General features: G+C 50.1%; 1 protein-coding gene across 2 annotated transcripts in view; it reads left to right on the forward strand.

Moving 5' to 3' along the window:
• Positions 1 to 19,483, forward strand: part of NEURL1B (neuralized E3 ubiquitin protein ligase 1B) — a 42,863-nt gene extending 23,380 nt beyond the window's left edge. The window contains exons 3-5 of one of the 2 annotated variants that reach the window (XM_032260355.1): positions 11,318 to 12,037; positions 14,008 to 14,133; positions 14,518 to 19,483. In XM_032260355.1, the coding sequence (XP_032116246.1) occupies positions 11,318 to 12,037; positions 14,008 to 14,133; positions 14,518 to 14,762 (1,091 nt within the window). In that variant the 3' untranslated portion in view covers positions 14,763 to 19,483. The remainder of the gene's footprint in view (positions 1 to 11,317; positions 12,038 to 14,007; positions 14,134 to 14,517) is intronic. The other variant, XM_032260356.1, reaches the window with a different exon arrangement.
• The last annotated feature ends 1,354 nt before the right edge of the window (positions 19,484 to 20,837 follow it).

Below are 20,837 nucleotides of genomic sequence, written 5' to 3' on the forward strand. Positions count from 1 at the left end.
CCTTTTTATTGCTAAGTAGTATCCCATGAGCTGGATTACCAGAGTTTGTATATCTGAAGGTTTGAGCTGTTTCTGGTTTTTCAGCCCTGCATCTTGTGGGAAACCGTAACCTGGGTTTCTTGCTCCTCTGCCCCATCCCCTTCATCTCCCCACCATTGGGCAAGGAGGAAACATTCATGCATCCGAGCTATGCCCCAACCCACAGATGTAGGGAGGCAGTGGAACTTCTAAGTGGTCAAGAGCAGGGGGCTGGATCACAGAGACCTCTGTTCTAGAACTGACTCTCCACATGCCAGCTGTGTGGCCTTGGCCAGGTGACTGAACCTTTCTGTGCCTCTTTTTTTTTTTCATCTGCAAAATGGGCTCATGACAGCACACACCTCATGGGATTGTTGGCAAGGTTACATGAGATGATGTGTGAAACGGATGCAGCACAGTTCCTGGCACAGAGAAGGCACTCGAGAAATCACAGCTAAGAAATAAGAAGCTCTGCCCATTTGTAAGTGAGCCGGAGCACATGTCCAAATTCCACGCTTAGACCAGATTGTGAAGAGCTACCTACCCTCCAAGCTGGAAACCTTACTTGGCCATTTTAATTGTGTCGCCTCGTGCTGTTTTCCATGAAAGGCTTTGGTATTTCACCTCTAGGAGATGCAGGTTTCTAAAACCTCCTAGATTTCCCACCGTCTTTTTTGGAGCTCTTTGTTCCTATCCAGGGAAGCAATCTCACCTCATTCACCTGCTCATTTGCACCCTGTGTCTCTGAGTAACAGCCCAGAAATCACAGCCACTCCATAATCAGCTCAAGTGGATTCAGATTTTTAAAAAATACAAATTGGAGGCAGCCTTTGATGACTTAATGAGACTGCATAAATCTGTGAGGACACATGAACTCTCCCCCAACTCCATTTACTTATTCAGTAAACCCTTATTGAACTGTGACAACATTCTAGGGAGAGGTAGAGCCTGCTGGAACGTCAGTGTGGCATGGCAATCATAGCCTCAGCTTCCCTTATCTGCAGGTCGCCCCTGAGGTGTGCTCATTGATGGAAAGTACCTGACACAGGTGCCGCAGGACAGTGATCACAAAATTATTCTGTCCTTTTTCTCTCTGCCTCATATGATCTGCAGGAAACACAAACATATATAAAAAGGGAAATGGCATTAGAAGGAATTTCATCCTTGCGCGATGAGATCTTGGGTGAATTTTATTTCCTTATATCTCTGAGTCACCTTTTAAAAACGCATATATGTAAAGAGCTTGTATTGCTTTTATAGTCAGAAAGAGCAATAAGGATATTGTCCTCTGAAGGTTACATGAGATAATGGAGGGGAAGTGCCTGACACGTGATTGAGGCTTAATGAATGTTTATTTTTCTTCCCAGCGGAAAAGCAAGTTGTCATTGGTTACATCTGGGTAAAGGGATTATGAGTGACTTTTTTTCCTTTCCAAGATAACAATGATTTATAATCAGAAAAATGTTAAACTAAAAATAAGAAACTAAGCAGTCATGATTTTGTATGGTTTAAGTACAGGCAACAAATACCCTGCTGTTTCCAGGACAGGATGCCACACCATGAGAACATCAAAAATCCCACCCGAAATCTCCCAATACCTGGGAGAATTTGGCTTCCTGGAGGTGGTGTCCAAGGTACCCAATGGATATATAAAGAGACAGCCAGTTTCTGTGCTATCCTGAACACTGAACAACTTTCCATCACAAGGAACAAGGGACTGACATGGTTCCTTTAGAGCTTCTCAGTTGTAAATTCTAGAATTGACACCCCTTGAGACTCCTTCATTCCTCCCTCACCACAGTCAGGTCCCACTGGATAAAGCCTGAAAACTGTGAACAAAAGAGGCACCTGGGATAGGGTTGTCCAATCAAGCAAATAAAAATATAGGACACCGAGTTACTTTTGAATTTCAGATAAACAAGGAAAAAAACTTTTTTTGACACAGGGTTTCACTCCTGTTGCTCAGGCTGGAGTGCAGTGGCGTGAACACAGCTAACTGAAGCCTCGATCTCCTGGGCCTAAGAAATCCTCCTCCCTCAGCCTCCTGAGTAGCCAGGACCACAAGCTCATGCCTAGCTAATTAGGAAAAATTTTTAGTACGAGCGTGTCCCATGTAATATTTGGTACATACTTATGCAAAAAAAAAAAAAATGTGTTTATCTGAAATTCAAATGTGGCCAGCACAGTGGCTCACACCTGCAATCCCAGCACTTTGGGAGGCCGAGGCAGGCAGATCACCTGAGGTCAGGGGTTCAAGACCAGCCTGGCCAACATGGTGAAACCCTGTATCTAATAAAAAGACAAAAATTAGCCAGGCGTGGTGGTGGGCACCTGTAATCTCCATTACTCAGGAGGCTGAGGCAGAAGAATCAATTGAACCTGGGAGGCTGAGGTTGCAGTGAGCCAAGATCACACCATTATACTTCAGTCTGGGCAACAGAGCAAAACTTCATCTCAAAATAAATAAATAAAACAAAATACAATAAAAACAAGTAACTGAGCATCCTGCATTTCATCTGGCAATCCTTGACTAGGTAGCATCCACCCTTTCTTGTGGGGCTGGGGTGTGTTTTATTTGCCCTAGATCTTGAGCCAAAGTCTCAGAAATAAAAAAGGTTCATAGTTCTCACCTATTTTTGCCTGGTGGAACTGTGGGCCCAGCCCAGTATCCTCCTGCACAGAGTCCAGCTGCAGCAGAGGGTGCTGCATCTATGGGGCCAGACCCTGGGGTGCCCTTTCTAGATACAAAATTCAGGGTTCCAAGGAGAGCGACCAGCCTAGAACCACCAAGACTGTCAGTGGCAGAGCCAGGACTGGAAGACCACTGCGGCAGTATTTAGTTCACACTGTGCTCACCTGGGGAGCTTCCACAATCCCACTTCCCAGGCTGCACCCAGACCAATTAAATCAGAACCTTGGGGGATGGCACCCAGGTTAGGCTTTCTTAAGGGCCCCCAGGTACTGCCAGGGTTGTGCTCATGATCCCCTTTGCATAGGTGTGTACTATACTCGCCCTCCCTTCCTCCCTCCCTGCTTGGGAACCTTGGGTGTCAAGTTGAGTTCTTCAGATTCTACTGTCGAGGGGATGGAATCATTGGACCATGCACACCCTCTCTTGCTCTTTTTCGCCTCATCCCCAATGCCCACTCCTTTTTATGCCTTCCCCTGCCCAGATAGACACTACTGTGATTAGTAATCCCATGAATGCATCTTTTAAAAATAGGTAGCTTTGTTTTATATGTGTATGTGGATGGTATTGTGCTAAGGATCTTATCCTGTTTTTCCGTTCACCCTTTTTTTTGGATCTACCTGCACTGTTGTATGCCTGTCTGGCTCTTTGCTCCCTCATGGCCCCTGCCCACTGATGGACACCTGGGTTACTACCAGTTCCCCAAGCCACACATACAGACAATATTGTAGGGTGCATTGTCTCAGAGAGCTGCTCTATGACTACTTGTTGAATGGTCTCTGGGGTACAGATCAGGATGGGCTTGCTGGATCCTGGGGTGGGTCTATTCTGAGAGGCTTAGATTTCTTGGGATGCTCCTCAGGGCTGAAGAGAAGGGACTGAGCCCAGGAAAATTACTTTGCACTGAATTTGGCAGTTCCTGGAGCCAGGAGAGGAAGCTTCTGCCAGGCCATGCACTTTTTCCCTCTCCTCTCCCTGGCTCCAGGAAGCATTTAGTATAGGTGGAGTATCCCCTATCAGAAATGCTTATGACCAGAAGCACTTCAGATTTTAGACGTTTTTGGATTTTGGAATATTTGTATTACACTTGCCATTTTGGCATCCCTAATATGATATCCAAAAATCACTGTTGATGATTCTAGAGTTAGTGTTTTTTCATGTTTTGTGCTCAAAAAGCTTCAGAGCTTGTAGCATTTCACATTTCAGATTTTCAGATCGGGGATACTCAACTATTATGTCTCTTTTCTGTGGAAGCTCTTTCTGGAGGTCCTTGAGCTCAGGCCCGTGCTGTTTTGAGGAAGTCCTGCCCCTCTTCCCAGGCAGCCCAGGGTGGTGTCAGCCCTGCCGTCCTTCCTCTGCCCAGTGATGGAAAGCTGGTCAGATTGAACAAGCAATGCCAGTCAAGGGCCATGGCATAGCAGACCATATTGTCAGAAATCTTTGGTTGCAAGGGACAGAAAGTCAGTTCAATCTCACTTAAGGAAAAAAAAAAACGGAGGCATTAATGTCTCATGTGGCCAAAAATTCCTAGGAATGGTTGCCTTTAAGCCTGGCTCAATGGAAGGTCCCAAAGAACAGCACCTGGAATACCTGTCTGTTTTCATTTCTCATTTTGCCATCTTCTTTGGTGGCCTCATCCTCTGCTGGACTGTCCCTTTGGGGTGAAGGAAAGGCCACCAGCATTTCCAGTCTTGTGTCCCCTTCACAAATCCAACAGAAGCGCTGCTTTCCCAGAAGGTCACCCAGCCTCTCTAGATGTAGCCTAATGGATCTCGCCTGGGTCGCACGCCTGTCTCTGAACCCATCTCCATGGCCAGGGGGATGGGATGAAGTGATTGGCCAGGTTAAGGCCCCCCTCCCCACTCCTGAGGCAATGGGAAGTAGGGGTGGGGAAGTTCTCTCCAGAGAAAAGCTGGGTGCTGTTACCAGAGAAGGGGAGTGGATGCCAGGCAGCCAGAAAATACTGCCCTGCATGACCTTGGAAAGGAGTCCTTTGCCCAACTTGGAAGCGCTGAGACCCCTTGTTAACGATAGTTACTAGGCACCTACTCTGTGCCAGGCGCAATGCCAAGAGCTTGACGTGGGTCATGTCTTCTGTTCCTTACAAGAATCCTGTGAGGCAGGAAACTCATTTGCAGACTCCAGGTGGATGGAGAACTTGGCCAAGGTTACATACTGGTGGTGGTACTAAAGTCAGAGTTTGTTCATTATTGTTCTAAACAAAGTGTTTGATAAAGACTTGAATTTATGGAGCTAAATGCAGGGTTCAGAGGTCTTAGCACACCATTCCAGGCTGCAGGAGAGGAAACTGAGGCTCAGAGAAGGGCAGGGACTTGCCCAAGGTCTCCCAGCTAGTCAGTGGCCCTGGTGGGGGAGGGAGGTGTGGACCCAGGGGCTGCCTCAGTGAGGGGCCTATGAGCACACATGGGGTGGGGAGGAACACCCTGCTCCTGGCTTCAGGCAGAGCCCCAGTGGGAGCTATGCGGAGTCATTAGCTTTGTGGTTAATGTTCTTTTTCCAAACAGACCAGGCCAGCACCCACCACCTCACCCCAACACAAATCATTTGCATGGCAGTGTGTCCTGAAGGCTTTTTCTTCCCCAGTCTGGAGCGAGACCACCACTGTGTGGCCACCAGCCTGTCCTACCAAGGGCTCCTGATGGCTTGTTCTGCACAGGCACCGAGCTGGGCACCTCGTGATCCCACTCCTCTGCCCTCTTTAATCTTCCCACAGGCCACTGAAATGGGGTGAGGGTCACCAGTTGCAAGGAAGGAGACTTGTGCTGTTTTGAGGCAGCCCAGTTTCCCACTTGCAAAGTGGGGAAACTGAGGTCACAGCCAGGTCTGGCCAGGGTCCAACCAACGCCTGTGTCTGCAGTTCAGCCTTCTCTGGTTGCCAGAATGGCATCTGGAAAAGCACAAGGTCAGTGGCCCACAGACCCAGGTCTTGCCCCCGCACACCCAGGCCAATGGTTGCCATCTTCTCTCCTAGAACCCCAAGCCCTCTCCCTTGGTGCCAACCTCTTTGGCCTGCCCCCTGTGGCCATGGATAAGGAGCTCTGCTCCTGTCCCCTCCTGCCTGCTCATGGACATGATTCCTGTCATTTGTCCACTTCCTCCACCTCCACTGAATCATCCCCCTGAGCACACAGAAGAGCCCCAGTGGCATCCATCTTTTTAAAACATCCTCAATCAGCCCCTCACCAGCCACAGTCCCATCTCCCTGCTCTCTCTCCCACAGAGTAGGTTTTTCTCAAGTGCTGGCTATGCCACCATCACCTTTTCCTCTTCAGCTGTGCCCTGAGGCATGGGTCTCCACCCATCACTGACCTTCAGCCCATCAGACCCTGAGCCTACTACTGGGCCCACTACTGGGCCTCTCGCTTTCGGCCCACTGCTTGAATGTTGCTGCTTGTGGCTCCTGGGCCTTCCCGAGCTCCCGCCGTTGCTCCGGCTTTCCTGGCTGCCCCGGCTTTCCTGGCTGCCCCTTGCCCTGCCTGCCCTCCATATGTTGAGAGCTCTAGGGTTCTAACCTGGACTCACTCTTTCATTTTTACTTTCTTAAATTGTGTAATGCAACATGCGTATAGGAAGGCATCTAAAAACAACTGTAGTGTTCAACAGTCATAAAGCAAGGCTGTTTCTGTCTATCTGCCCTCTCTCCACGTGATCTGAGCCCATCATTGGGCTTGACATCTAGGCTGTTTGCTCCCAAACTCATCTTCCCAGCCCTGATGCCTCCCCTGAACCCCAGGCCTCCCACCACCTATCCAGCCTCTCCTGCATCTGAGGGGCATCCCACACTGAAAATGCTCAGACCCAACTCTCGAATCCCTCACCCTGCTCCCCAGCCAGCGCCATTGGCAGTAAGTGGCTCTACCCACTTGGTTGGCCAGTAACCCGGGTGTCATCTTTGATTCCTCTTTTCCTTGCCTTGGATCCATTCTGTCAGCAAGTCCTCTCATTTCTGCCTCTAGTACATGACCCAAGTCAGTCCCGCAGAGACAGAGTGGTGATGACTGATGGATGGGTTCCTTTGTCTCCCGTTGTCCGTGTCTTCATTTTCATGTCTACACAAAGATGGTTTCTCTTGAGACGTACATTCTGCTTTACTTCCAGTCCAGCCCAGATATATTGGACCTAAGAGAGAAAACCGGGGGGAGGGGAGGGCACGGAGAAAGGGAAGAGCTAGGCCCTAGAAGCGACTCAGGGAGAGTGGGAGGCCAGGGGCCTATCCCAGTCTTGCACCTGCCTGGGGACTGTTGCCGTGTGTTGGTGCTCAGTGGGTATTCATGGCAGGGAGGCAGGGACATTAGGCCCGTGGAGACTGAAACTCCAATTTTGGCCCAAGGGTGAATCCTGGTGCTGGACAGCTCTGAGTCAAACAAGAACAGCAGCATTGGGAGGCAGTATTGCTAGCCAGGGGCCTGGCTCTGGAGTCACAGTCTGGGCTGGAATCCCCTCTGTCACCCCCAGGTTATGTGTCCCTCAGTAACTCACTCCACCTCTCAGAGCCTCAGTGTTCTCCCACTGTGCAATGTGCCCATTTTTACAGAGCCACACAGTTTAGTGGTGAGGACTGAAGGGGACCATCAGTGTATGGAGCTGCATCTAGTAGGTTCTTGAGAACATGGTTATGTATGTAGTTGTTTCAGTCACAGGTCAAAGCTGGGCAGTCTCAACACGCTCCCTCAGTGCCTCTAGATATTGCTGGATTTCTGCCTGGAGCCAACTGGTTCTCCTTAGAAGAAATGCCCCTTTAAGCAATGGATGGTGAAGTGTCTGGCCTAGGCCAGCACTGTGCTGTCTTGGGCCTGTCTCAGTCAGGACCCATGCCCAAGAGGGACAAAACTCCTTGAACAGAGAATAAGTGAGGCCATGCAACCTTTTCTGAGGTGCTGCCATGTGCCAGGCACCCAGCACATGTCACATTCATTGTAGCCCGGCCTGCAGACACACCAAGCCTCCAGCACCTCGGAGCCTTCACATGTCCTGTTCTCTGTGCCTGGAGAACCTGCCCAGCCACCACACCTGTGTCTCCAGGTCGCAGCCGGTTGGTCAGTCGGGGAGGCCTTTTCTGGCCCGCTTAGTCCCCCTTTATACACTCTCACAGAATCCCAGCTTTGTCACTCCCCGGCTGTGTGACCACTTAGAGCCTCAGACTTCCCCCACTGACACATCCCCACATAGGACAGCGGCTCTTGGTGGCACTCGGCACAGTTTTCTGTAAGATGGCTTCAGAGAGCCTTTCTCTCCCACTGAACAGGGGCTCCATAAGCACAGGAACCATGCCTGTGTGTTCACCTCTGTTCACCCAGCACACAACAGCGCTGGACCCACAAGTGCACTATACATTTTTGTGACCGTAATTAATGTTTTCAGCACTTAGTGCCATGCTATGTATTACTCTTCATAAAAGTAATTTCCATAACATGGGGGAGTTTACCACTATCACTCTATGTTATGCTGAGGGAGCTGAGGCTCTGGGAGGTAAAATTGCATACCTAAGGTCACATAGCCAGGAAGAGCCAAAGCCAGGACTTGAACATAAGTATGCCTGTCTCCATAGGCCATGGTCTCCTGTGTGGAGCCACTTGGGGGCAGGAGGAGGAGCGTTAGGGGTGGCAGCAGAGGCAGGGTGTGTTGGCAGGAGCAGGGGTAGTGAGGCCAGTGCCTTTAGGGATGGGCAACTGTGGGTGGAGCAGGGAGCCTAGGAAAAGTGCATTGCACTGAGACTTCCAGAAACAGTACTTGTCTAAAATGCCTTTTCAAAAAGTGCCTGTTTTAGTCTACCTTTATTTATATGCCTTTTTTCTGATTATAAATATCAACTTATGTTCATTAGAGAAAAACAGAAAACTAGAAAACTATAAGAAGCAAATTTCTACCCAGAGGTAACCACTCTCACATTTTAATGTATTTCTATATTCTTCCTATGCATCCTACGCACACATTTTCCACAAAAGTAGAATCAAACCATGTGTTCAGTTTTGAATCCTTTTATTCATTTAATGTTATAGGCATTTTTCCATTTTTAAATATTAATTGAAAACTCGATTTTTAAACATTTTTTTCTGATAAAAACGTATAGCCCTATTAGTCTATTCTCGCATTGCTATAAAGAATTACTTTAGACTGGGTAATCTGTAAGGACATTTCATTGGCTTATGGTTCCTCAGGCTGTATAGGAAGCAATGGCTGGGGGAGCCTTAGGAAACTTACAATCATGGCAGAAGGTGAAGGGGAAGCAGGCATAGCTTACCTGGCCAGAGAGGAAGGAAGATTGCGAAGGGGGAGGTGCTACACACTTTTCACCAGATCTCCTGAGAACTTACTACCAAGAGAACAGCAAGGGGGAGGTCCACCCCTATGATCCAGTCACCTCCCACCAGGCCCCTCCTCAACACTGGGGATTACAATTTGACACGAGATTTGGGTGGGGACACAAATCCAAACCATATCAGTAGCGTACAAGTTTACTGTAGGAAAACTAGATAATACAGAAAAATCTAGAGTCCTTCATAATCTCACCCCAAGATAATTACAATTACCATTTTCTTACTTCTCATCAGCACTTGATTTCCTATGCACATAAATTGATACAGACAGACATAGACAAATGCACACATACATACTTTTTTAAAGAAACAAATTGAAACCCCACTTCTTCCCACAGGCTATGGGAAGTATCCTCGATCAGGCAAAGCACACACACACTCAGAAGCCCACAGAGACCAAACAAGTAGCTGACACCTTTTGTTAAGACCTTGAAGAGGGCCACCTCAGAGGCATCAAGAGAGAACAAACCACTTCAATTCAAGAGCAAGCTTTAGCCCATGTGGCCAGGCCAGGATTCAGGTCCTGCAGCCGATCTACTGGTTTCCCAAGTGCTATAAACCCAGTTTAAGTGAAAGGTATCTGAGGAAGTACATTTGGACCCACTGGAGCCAGGGGCATACAGTTTGAAAAAACATGTACATTCTTGTGACATCGTTTCATATTTGGAAAACTAAAGAGGAAACAGTTTTTAAGATACTATAGAATGGTGACATTTAACAAAATCTTGGCTCAAGGTGGTCTGTTTAAAAAGTCTCTAAGAAACACTTATTTTCTTATTATGGTAAACAAGAATGTTTGTATCACTGAAAAAAAAAACTTCAAAATATTTTAATGACTTTCCTGTTGTTATTCAGCATAGTCTCTTCTAGAGACCTTAGTCGTTCATTCATTCATCCAATAAACTAATAATAGTGAAGGCCATTTGCCAAGCTCTGAGAACATGGTGGTGACCAGACAGGCACAGACCCTGCACTCCAGACTCATATTCCAGGTAGGGAGGCAGAAAATAAACAGGTAATCTATTAAAATATGAAGAACTGTATTACCCAAATGATAAAACACTATTTTTGCTTTTTTATCTAACTACAGCATATGAAGAACATTTTTTCAAATTACTAAATATTACTTAAAATATTTTCATAACTGTAACTTTTAAAGAACTTTCCCTTCAGCCAGGCGAGGTGGCTCACACCTGTAACCCCAGCACTTTGGGAGGCCAAGGCGGGCAGTTCACTTCAGGTCAGGAGCTCGAGATACTGTACTAAAAATACAAAAATTAGCTGGGCGTGGTGGTGGGTGCCTGTAATCCCACTACTTGGGAGGCTGAGGCAGGAGAATCGCTTGAACCCAGGAGGCAGAGGTTGCAGTGAGCCGAGATTGCACCATTGCACTCCAGTCTGGGTGACAAGAGCCAAACTCCGTCTGAAAAAAATAAAAAACTTTCCCTTCATTTTGTTTTATCAGCTGAGTCAATCTCCTGTAGCCGTTTTTCTTTCAATGCTTCAACACCTGTCCAGGGCCAGGCACTGTGCTCTTGTGCTGTGAACACAGCAGTGAGGACAGGTCCAGGTCCAGGTCCTCCCTTCTTTCAGAGGCAGCATGTGTTTGAAGAGGCCAGACTCTAGAGCCAGACAGCCTGGGTTCAAGTCATGGGTTCAACTCGTGGCTTGGTCACTTAGTAGCCGTGTGCCCTTGGTCATGTTCCCCAACCCCTCTGTGCCTCAGTTTCCATGTAAGCTCAATGGCAGGTAGTGCCGGCACATGCCTCACACGGTACTTTTGTAAGTTAAATGAGATGGCGTGTGAAAGCTTAGAAGTGCCTGTTGCATGATATGGCCACGAGCACAGGTTTGCTCTTCTTATTGGAGCTTATGTTCTAGTTGGGGAGACGGACAATAAACAATTTTTAGATGCCCTTTTAATGATCAAAATATGGAAACTTTGGAAAGAGGGAGAAGAACAAAGGGATGAAGAGGGGAAAGGGTGGGGAGAAAAGGAGGGATGGAAGAAGAGAAGGAAGGAGGCAGGAGGAAAAGGGCCTTATCTGCCCGTCCCAAAGGTAAGAGCCTGTCAAGGAAACCGAAGATTGTGCTTAAGGGAATTCTGTGCACCTGTGGCTCACTAAATAACACAGATGGGCAAAAGGAGAATTTGGGGCCAGGGTGGGATGGGACTGCTCTAGGGCGGCAGGGGGGCAGCGGGTGGGGAGGGGCACGCTCCCAGCCTGACGCGCCACCCCGCCCCGCCGCGTCCCTCTCTGTGTCCCCGCAGAGAGCGCCTTCGCCGACACGCTGACACCCGCGCGCCTCAGCCAGGCCCGCTTCAGCGCCTGCCTGCCACCCAGCAGCCACGACGCGGCCAACTTCGACAACAATGAGCTCGAGAACAACCAGGTGGTGGCCAAGCTGGGCCACCTGGCCCTGGGCCGCACCCCCGGCCCGCCACCCGCCGACGCCGCGGCTGCCGCCATCCCGTGCGGGCCCCGTGAGCGCCCGCGGCCCGCGTCGTCGCCGGCGCTGCTGGAGGCCGACCTGCGCTTCCACGCGACACGCGGGCCAGACGTGAGCCTGTCGGCCGACCGCAAAATCGCCTGCGCGCCGCGGCCCGACGGCGGCCGCACGCTAGTCTTCTCCGAGCGCCCGCTGCGGCCCGGGGAGAGCCTCTTCGTGGAGGTGGGCCGCCCGGGGCTGGCGGCGCCCGGAGCGCTGGCCTTCGGCATCACGTCGTGCGACCCGGGCGGGCTGCGACCCAACGAGCTTCCCGCCGATCCAGACGCGCTGCTCGACCGCAAGGAGTACTGGGTGGTGGCGCGCGCCGGGCCTGTGCCGAGCGGCGGCGACGCGCTCAGCTTCACGCTGCGGCCCGGCGGCGACGTGCTCCTGGGCGTCAATGGGCGTCCGCGCGGCCGGCTGCTGTGCGTCGACACCACGCAGGCGCTCTGGGCCTTCTTCGCCGTGCGCGGCGGCGTCGCGGGTCAGCTGCGTCTCCTCGGTAAGTCCCGGGCCCCGCGTTCGCGAGGCCCCGCCCCCCGGCCCGTCCCTCCCCAGCCCCGCCCCGCTCGCTAGATGCTGAGCCCCTCAAGGCCAGCCAGGCGGTTCTCGACTTTGAACGCCCTGCACGATCCACCCCGTCCAAAATTGCCGGGCTCCACCCAGAGTTCCCGATTCAGTGGGTCCAGGGTGCGCCTCGAGAACGTGCATTTCCGACAAGTGCCGGAGGATGTTGACGTTGCGGCCCTCTGGACCACATTTTTTAAAACCACCGACCTAGATAGGTAACTGGCTGGTCTCGGGGTTTGGCAGGCTGCACACCCTCGGTAAATGGTCGGTGCGATTTTTAGCTCCGTTGTTATGATTGTTATATTCGGGTGTTTTAAACATGTAATGCACACTAAGTGTAGGGAAAAAATAAAATCGACTACACATGAAAGAGGAAATAAGAATGGTATCGTCCACAGAAAGTGGAATGGAGGCTTGAACCATCCTATTTTGAGATAATTTTTGCCTTCATTCATGCCAAATAGGCAGAGAGCGGCCACCAGCTGTGAGCTGGGCCCCGGGCACCAGGATAGGGCAAGCAGAGGACAGGACATACACCATCCCAGTTAGGAGTTCACAGACACCCTAATGGAGCGCTGCACAGTGTAACATTTGCTGCAGCTGGGGGCTCCTCTCCCACCTTGGTGGAGTGAAGGAGATGTTCAGAGAAGGCTTCCCAGAGAGCCTGGCTTCAATTTCATGGCTCAAAAAGTAGAGTCTAAGCAGTAAGAACCAGTCAACTTCTCATATGGTACCTCATTGAATTTTATCCTCCCGATGAACCTATGAAATCAGTGTCATTATCCTCCACCTACAGATAAAAAAATGAAGCACAGAGAGATTAAATGACTGTCTCAGGGTCACATCATTGGTCAGCTTTGAGGATGCTGGACAAATCACAGATTCCTCTGAGCCTTGGTGTAGGAAAAGTGATACCTGCTTGATGAGGTTGTCATGAGAATGAAATCGTGTGTATATGATATCTTGAGCGGGGCCTGACCCGGCCCTGGGTTTAATCAGTGGTAATAGTTAACAGCAGCTGCTGTTGTCTTAATGAGGGCAGAGGGGGAGCTGGGTGGCAGTGACAGTTATTTGGTCAGGGTGTTTTTTGGGGAGGGGGGAAGTTGTTTTGTGTTTTTGAGGAACCATCAGACATAGTCATCATGTCAGCCCCAGATGAAGTGCCCATTATCTGTTCATTCACCCTCGGGTAGAGCAAAGGAAGAGACATCTCTTCATCCTAAGAAATAAGCTGTTATTATCTGAACCAACAGCAAGCTTGAGGAAGAACACTCATCCATGTTGAGCACTAGTAGTCAGGGATCTTCTTGCAAGTGGCAAAACCCCACTCAAAGTGCCCTAAGCCAAAAAGGAAATGTCTGGAAGTATATTGGGTGACTTCAGGAACAGCTGGATCTAAGTACTGGAAGGATGTCATCAGGATCCCACCTCTCTTTCCATCTCAGGCAAGCCTTTGCCACAGGTTAGCTCTTCCAGCTCCAGGCTTCCCTCCCAGTGAATAGAATGAGTTCCTTCTTTCCTAGTAGTTCCAGTAAAAGTTGCAGAATTGGGTCTCAGGGGCCTTGTGTGGGTTATATGCCCTTTCCTAAACTACCACCATTGAGACCAGGGAGTGGAAGTTCCTATTGACTTCGCCCTTATCCAATGAGGGCGGGCACATGAGTATCCCAAAAGACCATCCCAGGGCTGTTTCTGAAATAAATGAGAATACAGGCTGCGTAGACAAAGAACGGAGGTACCACACTTAGATGAGCTCTTCAGTCCTCAGCAGAACCCTGGAAGATAGCTCTGATCCTCTCATTAGACAGACGGGAAAGCTAAGGTGCAAACAGTGAAGAACCATGGCCTAGCAGGGCAGGTCCGACCTCCCACTGCCCCTGATGGAATCTCTTTGGGTCTCAGGTACCCTGCAGTCCAGTCCTGCGACCACGACTCCATCAGGGTCCCTCAGCGGCTCCCAGGACGATAGTGATTCAGATATGACCTTCAGTGTCAACCAGTCCTCCTCGGCATCTGAGTCATCCCTGGGTAAGGAAATGCAAACCCTGGCAGGGACAGGGGCTGGCGGCTGGCCTGGCTCCTGCGGCTGTGCCAGTGGCCTTCCAGGGGCTGAGCAGGGTGGCCACTTTTCCCCTTTACCCTCTCCTTCCCTCAGCTGTATGCTCAGCTAGAGGGAGGAGAAGTGTCTGGATAGGGCATTCCAAAGGGTGACCACGGTGGCGTTTTATCTTGGTGCTTGGGAGTAGAAGAGTAAAGAAAGATGAAAAACCCAGAAGGTAAACTAAAATTAGTATCTCCTAAAAGTGTTCTCCCACCAGTCCCACCAAGAAGCCCTGCATTCTCGGGGTTGCCCCAACAGAGCCCACCGCAGAGAGACATCATTAACGTATGTCTTATTCTCCGTTTCGGCAGTGACGGCCCCCAGCTCCCCACTGAGCCCGCCGGTGTCCCCTGCATTCTCCCCACCGGAGCCGGCAGGCATCAAGAATGGCGAGTGCACAGTGTGCTTCGATGGCGAGGTGGACACAGTCATCTACACATGTGGACACATGTGCCTGTGCCACAGCTGCGGCCTGAGGCTCAAGCGGCAGGCCCGGGCCTGCTGCCCCATCTGCCGGCGGCCCATCAAGGACGTCATTAAGATCTACCGGCCATAGCCTAACCTGCCCACAGGCCTTGGCCAGAGCAAGGTCACCTTTCTGAAGCCCCCCTGGGCTGGGCAACCACATGGCTGCCAGGGAGTCCAAGGGCAGCGGCCGTCTCTCCAGTGGTGGGCAAGTTGTGACAGTCGTGGAATGAGGCCCCCGGGGCCTGAGCCCAGGCAGGGGTTGCTTCCGGCTCCAAAGTGCTTTGCCCCCAAAAGGCCGTCCCAAGAGCAAGCTCAGGAACTGCCTGGCAGATCACCCTGTCCCTTGGTGACCTTTCAGCTGGGAAACAGCGTCCTCTGTCTGTGCAATGCTTCTTGCTGGGGTTGGGTTGAGTGTGAGAGAGGGGAAGGGGAGGGAGGGAGCACAGAGAGAATGTGTGTGTGAGAGAGAAAGAAGAATGAATGCATAGCGATTTTACCAGGGATTGTGGCTCCAGGAGGTTACTGAGTACCATGAAATGTGCAATCTAGAGCCCTGAGGTTAGCCTGACTAGAAGTTGTTCACTTTCTGGGGATGGGACATAAGCTGGCTTTGAATGTATGAAGCCTGACCCTAACAACTTCCTGGGGTGGTAAGGAAAAGAGATGCTCAGATTCTCTAAGGGGAGGCAGAAATAACTCATTGTTTACAGCTCCAAAGCAGCAACTCCTTGAGGGGAAGGTGGGCAGAGAGCAGAACATTCACTTCTTCATTTCTTACTGGGTCTCAGAGCTGGGTGTGATGGGCGCTGAGGCCAAGCCCCCTGGGCTGGGTCATCTTTTTACCCCTTCACCCCCAGATGGTCTAACCATCACACCTTGTCTCTGTCTCTGGAGGCTTTCCATCTCTGTAATGCCCCTCCCCATCTCCAAGGAGAAGACCAGCAGCAGGTTCTGTTCTTCTGTGGGAGAGAAAGAATCCTAGAGGTAGGTGACCCACCTGGAGCTGGAATGCAGACAGCTCTCCACCTTCCTGCTGTGGCATTCCCAGGGGACCTGCTGGCAGTAGGAGGAACCAGGGCTTTATAACTGGTCTTTGTTCTGATTCTCAGTTTATCTTCCTCCGCTGTTTACTAAAGTGTTCACTGATAAGTGTGTTAACTAATGATTGAGACAGTAACTAAAAAATGCTGGCATTGGGATTCTTCCCCTTCCCAGACCTACCTGCTGGTATTTCTAGGACCCTGGCCCTGCTCTACCCCCTCACCCCTGCCCCACCCCCTCATCCCTTCCCATCTCTGCAGACTCCCAGATCACACCTGGGCTGATGGGCTGTCCCAGGCCTGTCCCTCCCTTCCTGCTCCCAGTTCTGGGCTCCACTTCTGCCCTCTTCTGTGCTGTACCATTAGGGAAGTCCCTTGGTCTATTTTTCATTTCCCAATTAGAAGTCTAGAACCTGACAACTCCAAGAGTTCTTGGGAGGACCAGCACAATGTTCTAAAAAGCCTGAGACGCCTTGCAAAAAGCAAGTATCATTTGTATTACAATTCCTAATCTGTTCATATCCTGCTGAAGGAGGGAGGGAGGGAGAGGAGATAGGGGAGTTTATGTATTCATATAACAAACACTTGCTGGATGTCTGGGTGCCCAGAGCAAAGCTTGGCCAGGCCCTCATTAGATCAAGTCCCCTAGACCAGCTGGTGCCCACTCGATGCTGGCCGTTTGGGGCCTCCTGTTCCTCCTCTAGCTGGGAGTAGTCACGGTTGTCTGACCTGATTCCAACTTAAGGCCCCCACTGTCTTGCCCCATCAAGAACCCTTGATTATTTACTTTTCCCTAGAAAACTTGAGGGAAATGCCCACATTTTAATTTTGCAGCAGAATCTTTTGAGCAGCTTCTGGAACCACAGTCTTTGCTAAGACAAGAGTTTGACAATCCAGGCAGCCTTGGGTGCCTGGCTGAATTTGGTTTCCCACAGGTGCTGGGTGTGGGCGGGGCCACACACAGGCCCTGCATGGGAGGACTCCTCACCCCAGGCCTATGATGCTCCAGGCAACCGTCCCCTGACTACACTGAGACCCAGCCACAAGCTGTGGGGTCTCAGTGGCCTGGGAGAAAGCAGCTTCTCTCCTGCCCTTCCTGGCTGACCGCTTGGGTTCCAGCCAGGTCATGTCCAGCCTCCACTGGGAAACCAGTGACTGAGGCCTGGACCCAGGGGTGGACCAGGCATCTCCTGGCGACCTGTGACCTGTAAGGAAGGGAGTCAGTGGCCCGTTGAACCTGCTCTGCAGCCGCTATAAATAGCCTCCCTGTTTCCAAGAGGAGGTAAGGGGGTGTTTATCTTCTAAAAACCAGACGTTTCCTGGTTTCCTGATGTTCTAAGCATTATTTAGTGCTACAGAGGAGATGCACACATTCCCATTATGTTCTGTCTTGAGAAGGGGACAAGAGAAAGGAAAAAGAGCCACTATTTTTTATTTTGCACCTACAGTGTGCCTTGGCACCGGACTAGACAGGCGCCTTCATGTGTGAATCCTGTGAGGCAGGTCTTATTCCATAACAAGTCACATCTAAGACACTGTCCTCATAAAACACGCTGTTTTATGAACCATAAGAAAAAAACGCTGCCAATCTTAACTGTAAGATGCTACAACTATACAGTTCCTCCAATCAGAGATGTTCAAGTGTGGAAAAAAAAAAAAAAAAAACTGTGCTACTTATTATCTATGGAAGCTGGGATTATCCCACTTGGCAGGTAAGGAAACTGAGGTCCTGTGAGTGAAGCGACCTCATGATCACACAGCGGGAGGTGACAGGGCTGGGATTCAAATGCAGGGGTGTCTGGTGCCACATCCCACACTCCCACTGCCTGGCCCTGAGTCCCAGGAAGCTCAAGACAGTGAGTTTTCTCTCTTGAAACCCATCTGGAGAGAGTCCGGGCCTTGGTGCCTGTGTGGAGGGTTCCAGCCCCAGCCAGGGAACCTCTGCTGCCCACACCCTAGGAGGAGAAGCAGCCTCCCTTCCAGGCTCATCTGCTCACTGCCCACCTTCTCCCAGCAGAGCCGAGCTCTGTGAGATCTGGGCGCCAACCCAAGGGCCCTCTCTTGTTATGCAGGGGTGTCCACAGGTGGCAACTCTGGGGAAGCACCCAGGGCCTTGTCCCTCGGGGTCCCTTCCTGGGCCCCATGATCACCACCCCCTCAAGCAGGGCCCCAGCCCCCTGAGCACCCCCTCATGTGACCCAGCCCTCAGATGTCCCAGGCTCACTGCCCGTCATGTGCTTTTCTGGGCCACAGCAGCCAGGGCTCCAGGGCTAGGACAGGGGAGACCAAAAAACGCCCCACAGTTGTGGTCTTGTGCCTGTTCATTCGGAGCCTCCTGAAAAACTGGGCTGTTTCCAAGGCAAATCCAGCTCCTTGTCCTAGCAGGTTCTCAGAATGGGGAGTCCCCTGGGATCGAGCTGCTCCCCTCACAGCAGCACGGTTTCCAGTCCCTTGATGCCCACTAATCAGCATGGACTGTGTTCTGGACACAGGGCGAACTTTTCTCTGATCTCCTGGTGCTGGTCCTGTGCTAACACATAGTAGGTACTCAGTTAAGGTTTGCCGAGTAAACCAGAAATCAGATTATGAGTGTTCAAGAGTTTGGTAAAACAGCACCACATACTCACACAAAGACACTCAACGAACATTTGCGGAGTACCTAATAGTGGTGAGGTGCTGTGAGGATAAAGCAGAGAGGTCTGTGCCCCAGCAGGGGTGACACTAAGGAATGAGATATTTGGGGCAGGATCCACTGGGCTCTCTTGGCCATCTGCTCCGTTGGGTCTATTGAGGTTGGTGCGCAAAGGCTGCCTTCTTGACCAGAGCCCCCTGCGCGCCTCACAGAACCTCCTCTGCATTAGAAATGCTAGGCACATTGCAGTCAGTGAGCTGCTGCCAAAACAGCCTTAGGCAGAACCCCCGGAGGCTCGGCGGGTTGTGATCCCGTCAGGTCCTGCCAGGGAGACACAGCGGGGAAGTTGGCTACCTGCTGCTTTCAGGCCCTGGAAATCAGTCACCAAGGCCCAGGAGAGCCCCCGTGAGTCCGTCCAGTTGAGGCAGAGAGGCAATAACCTCCCACTGCTTGGCCTTGCCCCTGCCCCTCTCCTGGCAGGGGCATCGGCTCGGGAACACGCAGCCCCCTGGCATTTCTTGGTATTTAACTGTCTCACTGTCTTATCCGAGTCCCTAATGAAATGACTTGTGTGACAATCTGTCTGTGCCTTATGAAAGTGTCTGTGCACTTTTTATCCTTTTTAAAAACAACTTTTAAAAGTGGATGGGGAGGGGGGCTAGCATACGTGATAGGGTTCGAGAAATCTATGATAATCACTGAAATCCTTTCTGCATCATGTTTTTGATGTTGGAGTGATAAAGTGTACATCCCCCACCCCAAACACCACTACCTGTGTACAGACCTTTTCAAATATGTCTTCTTTTTCTGATTCAATACTGTGACTTCTCCAATGCAGTCTCATCCTTGGGGATCTGTAATCAAGGTTTTAAGACCTGTGGGAGTGGGTTGGGAAGGGTTTGCACTGGTCTTGTGTGTTGTGCTTTTCTGTGTTGTGTGTTTTGACTTTTGTCTGTTTTTATCTGTTTTATATTGACATAATTTTCCTGTTTAAAATACAACTTTGGCTTGTTAAAAAAGTCTTCAGAACTCAATTTTTAAAATCTCACTTACATACACTGATGGGGAGTGAAGGTGAGGATCCAAATCATTGCCAGCCTTGGGGAAATAAATTGCAAAATGTCTGTAAAGCCCTGACAATGTTTGATGACTTTGCCAAATAACTCGCTTCTGTGAAAATCACAAGGAAATCATTCTAATCAAGGATGAAATCTATGTGTAAAGATATTCGTTGTAGTATTTTCTATAGTGGTAAAAAGCTGTGAGCAACCCTAATTGTCCAACAACCAAGGTGTATGCACCAAGACTGTTGGTCACAAGTGACAGAAACCCAATTCAGATAGGTTTGAGAGGAATAAAGAACTAGGGAACTGAAAAGTCCAGAGGCAGAACCCACTCTACGTGCAACTGGAACCAGTGTCTGAAATGCTGCATCAGGACTAACCTCTCCCCTCGCTCAGCCCTGTGATCTGGCCCCATTCCCAGGCAGGTTCTCAAGATGCCTCCTGCAGGGCTGCCAGCATCCTGCCTTTGAGCAGTCCCTGCGTGGACCAGCTTGGATCACATGTCTGCTCCTGAACTAGTCACAGGATGGAGATACAGGGCTCTGATTGGTCAGACCCAGGATGTGCACTCATCTGCACCCAATAGCTGTCCTGTGTGAACTCCACGGGCTGAAAGTGGGGAATCATAATCCGAAGAGGAAATGAGTCCTAAAGAATGCATGCAGGGTGGGCCAAAGCAACAGACCTCTGTGTGGGGAAAGGTTGAGTAAACCATGATACCGATCCATATGGGGCTACTGGCATGGGCATGAAGCCAGACTGCCAGGGCCTCTCCAAGACATTGGGGAAGACACTTAACCTCCTGCTTCAGTTTCCTCATCCTCAAAGCAAGAACAATAATAGTTCCTGATTTTAGGGTGAGTGTAAGTGTTATTGAGATCATACCAATGATGTGTGAGGCACAGCACCCAGCACCAAGCAACAATTGTTAGTTTATAACACAGGAACATAATTATGTTAAAATGTGCTTTTAAAAAAAACACAAGATATAAAATTGCACATACATCCTGATCTCGTAGATGTAAAAACAATAACAACAACAAAAAACCAGCAGCCCAAAAACCTACCCATGCATTGGAAAGATCAGCAAAAAAAAAAAAAAAAGTGAAATGCCCATGAGGGCTGTGTCTGAGTGTTGGCCTTATTGGTGCCTTTTTCTCATACTTGCTCATTGTAGAAAATTTCCCAAATTTCCCAAATTTTCTATAATGAGCAAGTATGACTTTTCATTTAAACTTCTTACTTGGAAAAAATGATCTCCCTACTCTGCAAAAGCCAAAGAGAACAGCTGGCCCTTGCTGGAATTTGTCAGGAATTCCCAGGCTGATTGTCTGTGAGTTTAAGGTCCAAATTTAGTCACGGTGGAGATAAGGGCCTATAAGTTTCTAGTAGAGGCCAGGCCAGGCTGACCAGTTTGGCTGGGCTTC

This window comes from Sapajus apella, unplaced genomic scaffold, assembly GCF_009761245.1.
Source record: "Sapajus apella isolate SASKATOON/1434 unplaced genomic scaffold, GSC_monkey_1.0 scaffold117, whole genome shotgun sequence".
NCBI classification, from domain to species: domain Eukaryota; kingdom Metazoa; phylum Chordata; class Mammalia; order Primates; family Cebidae; genus Sapajus; species Sapajus apella.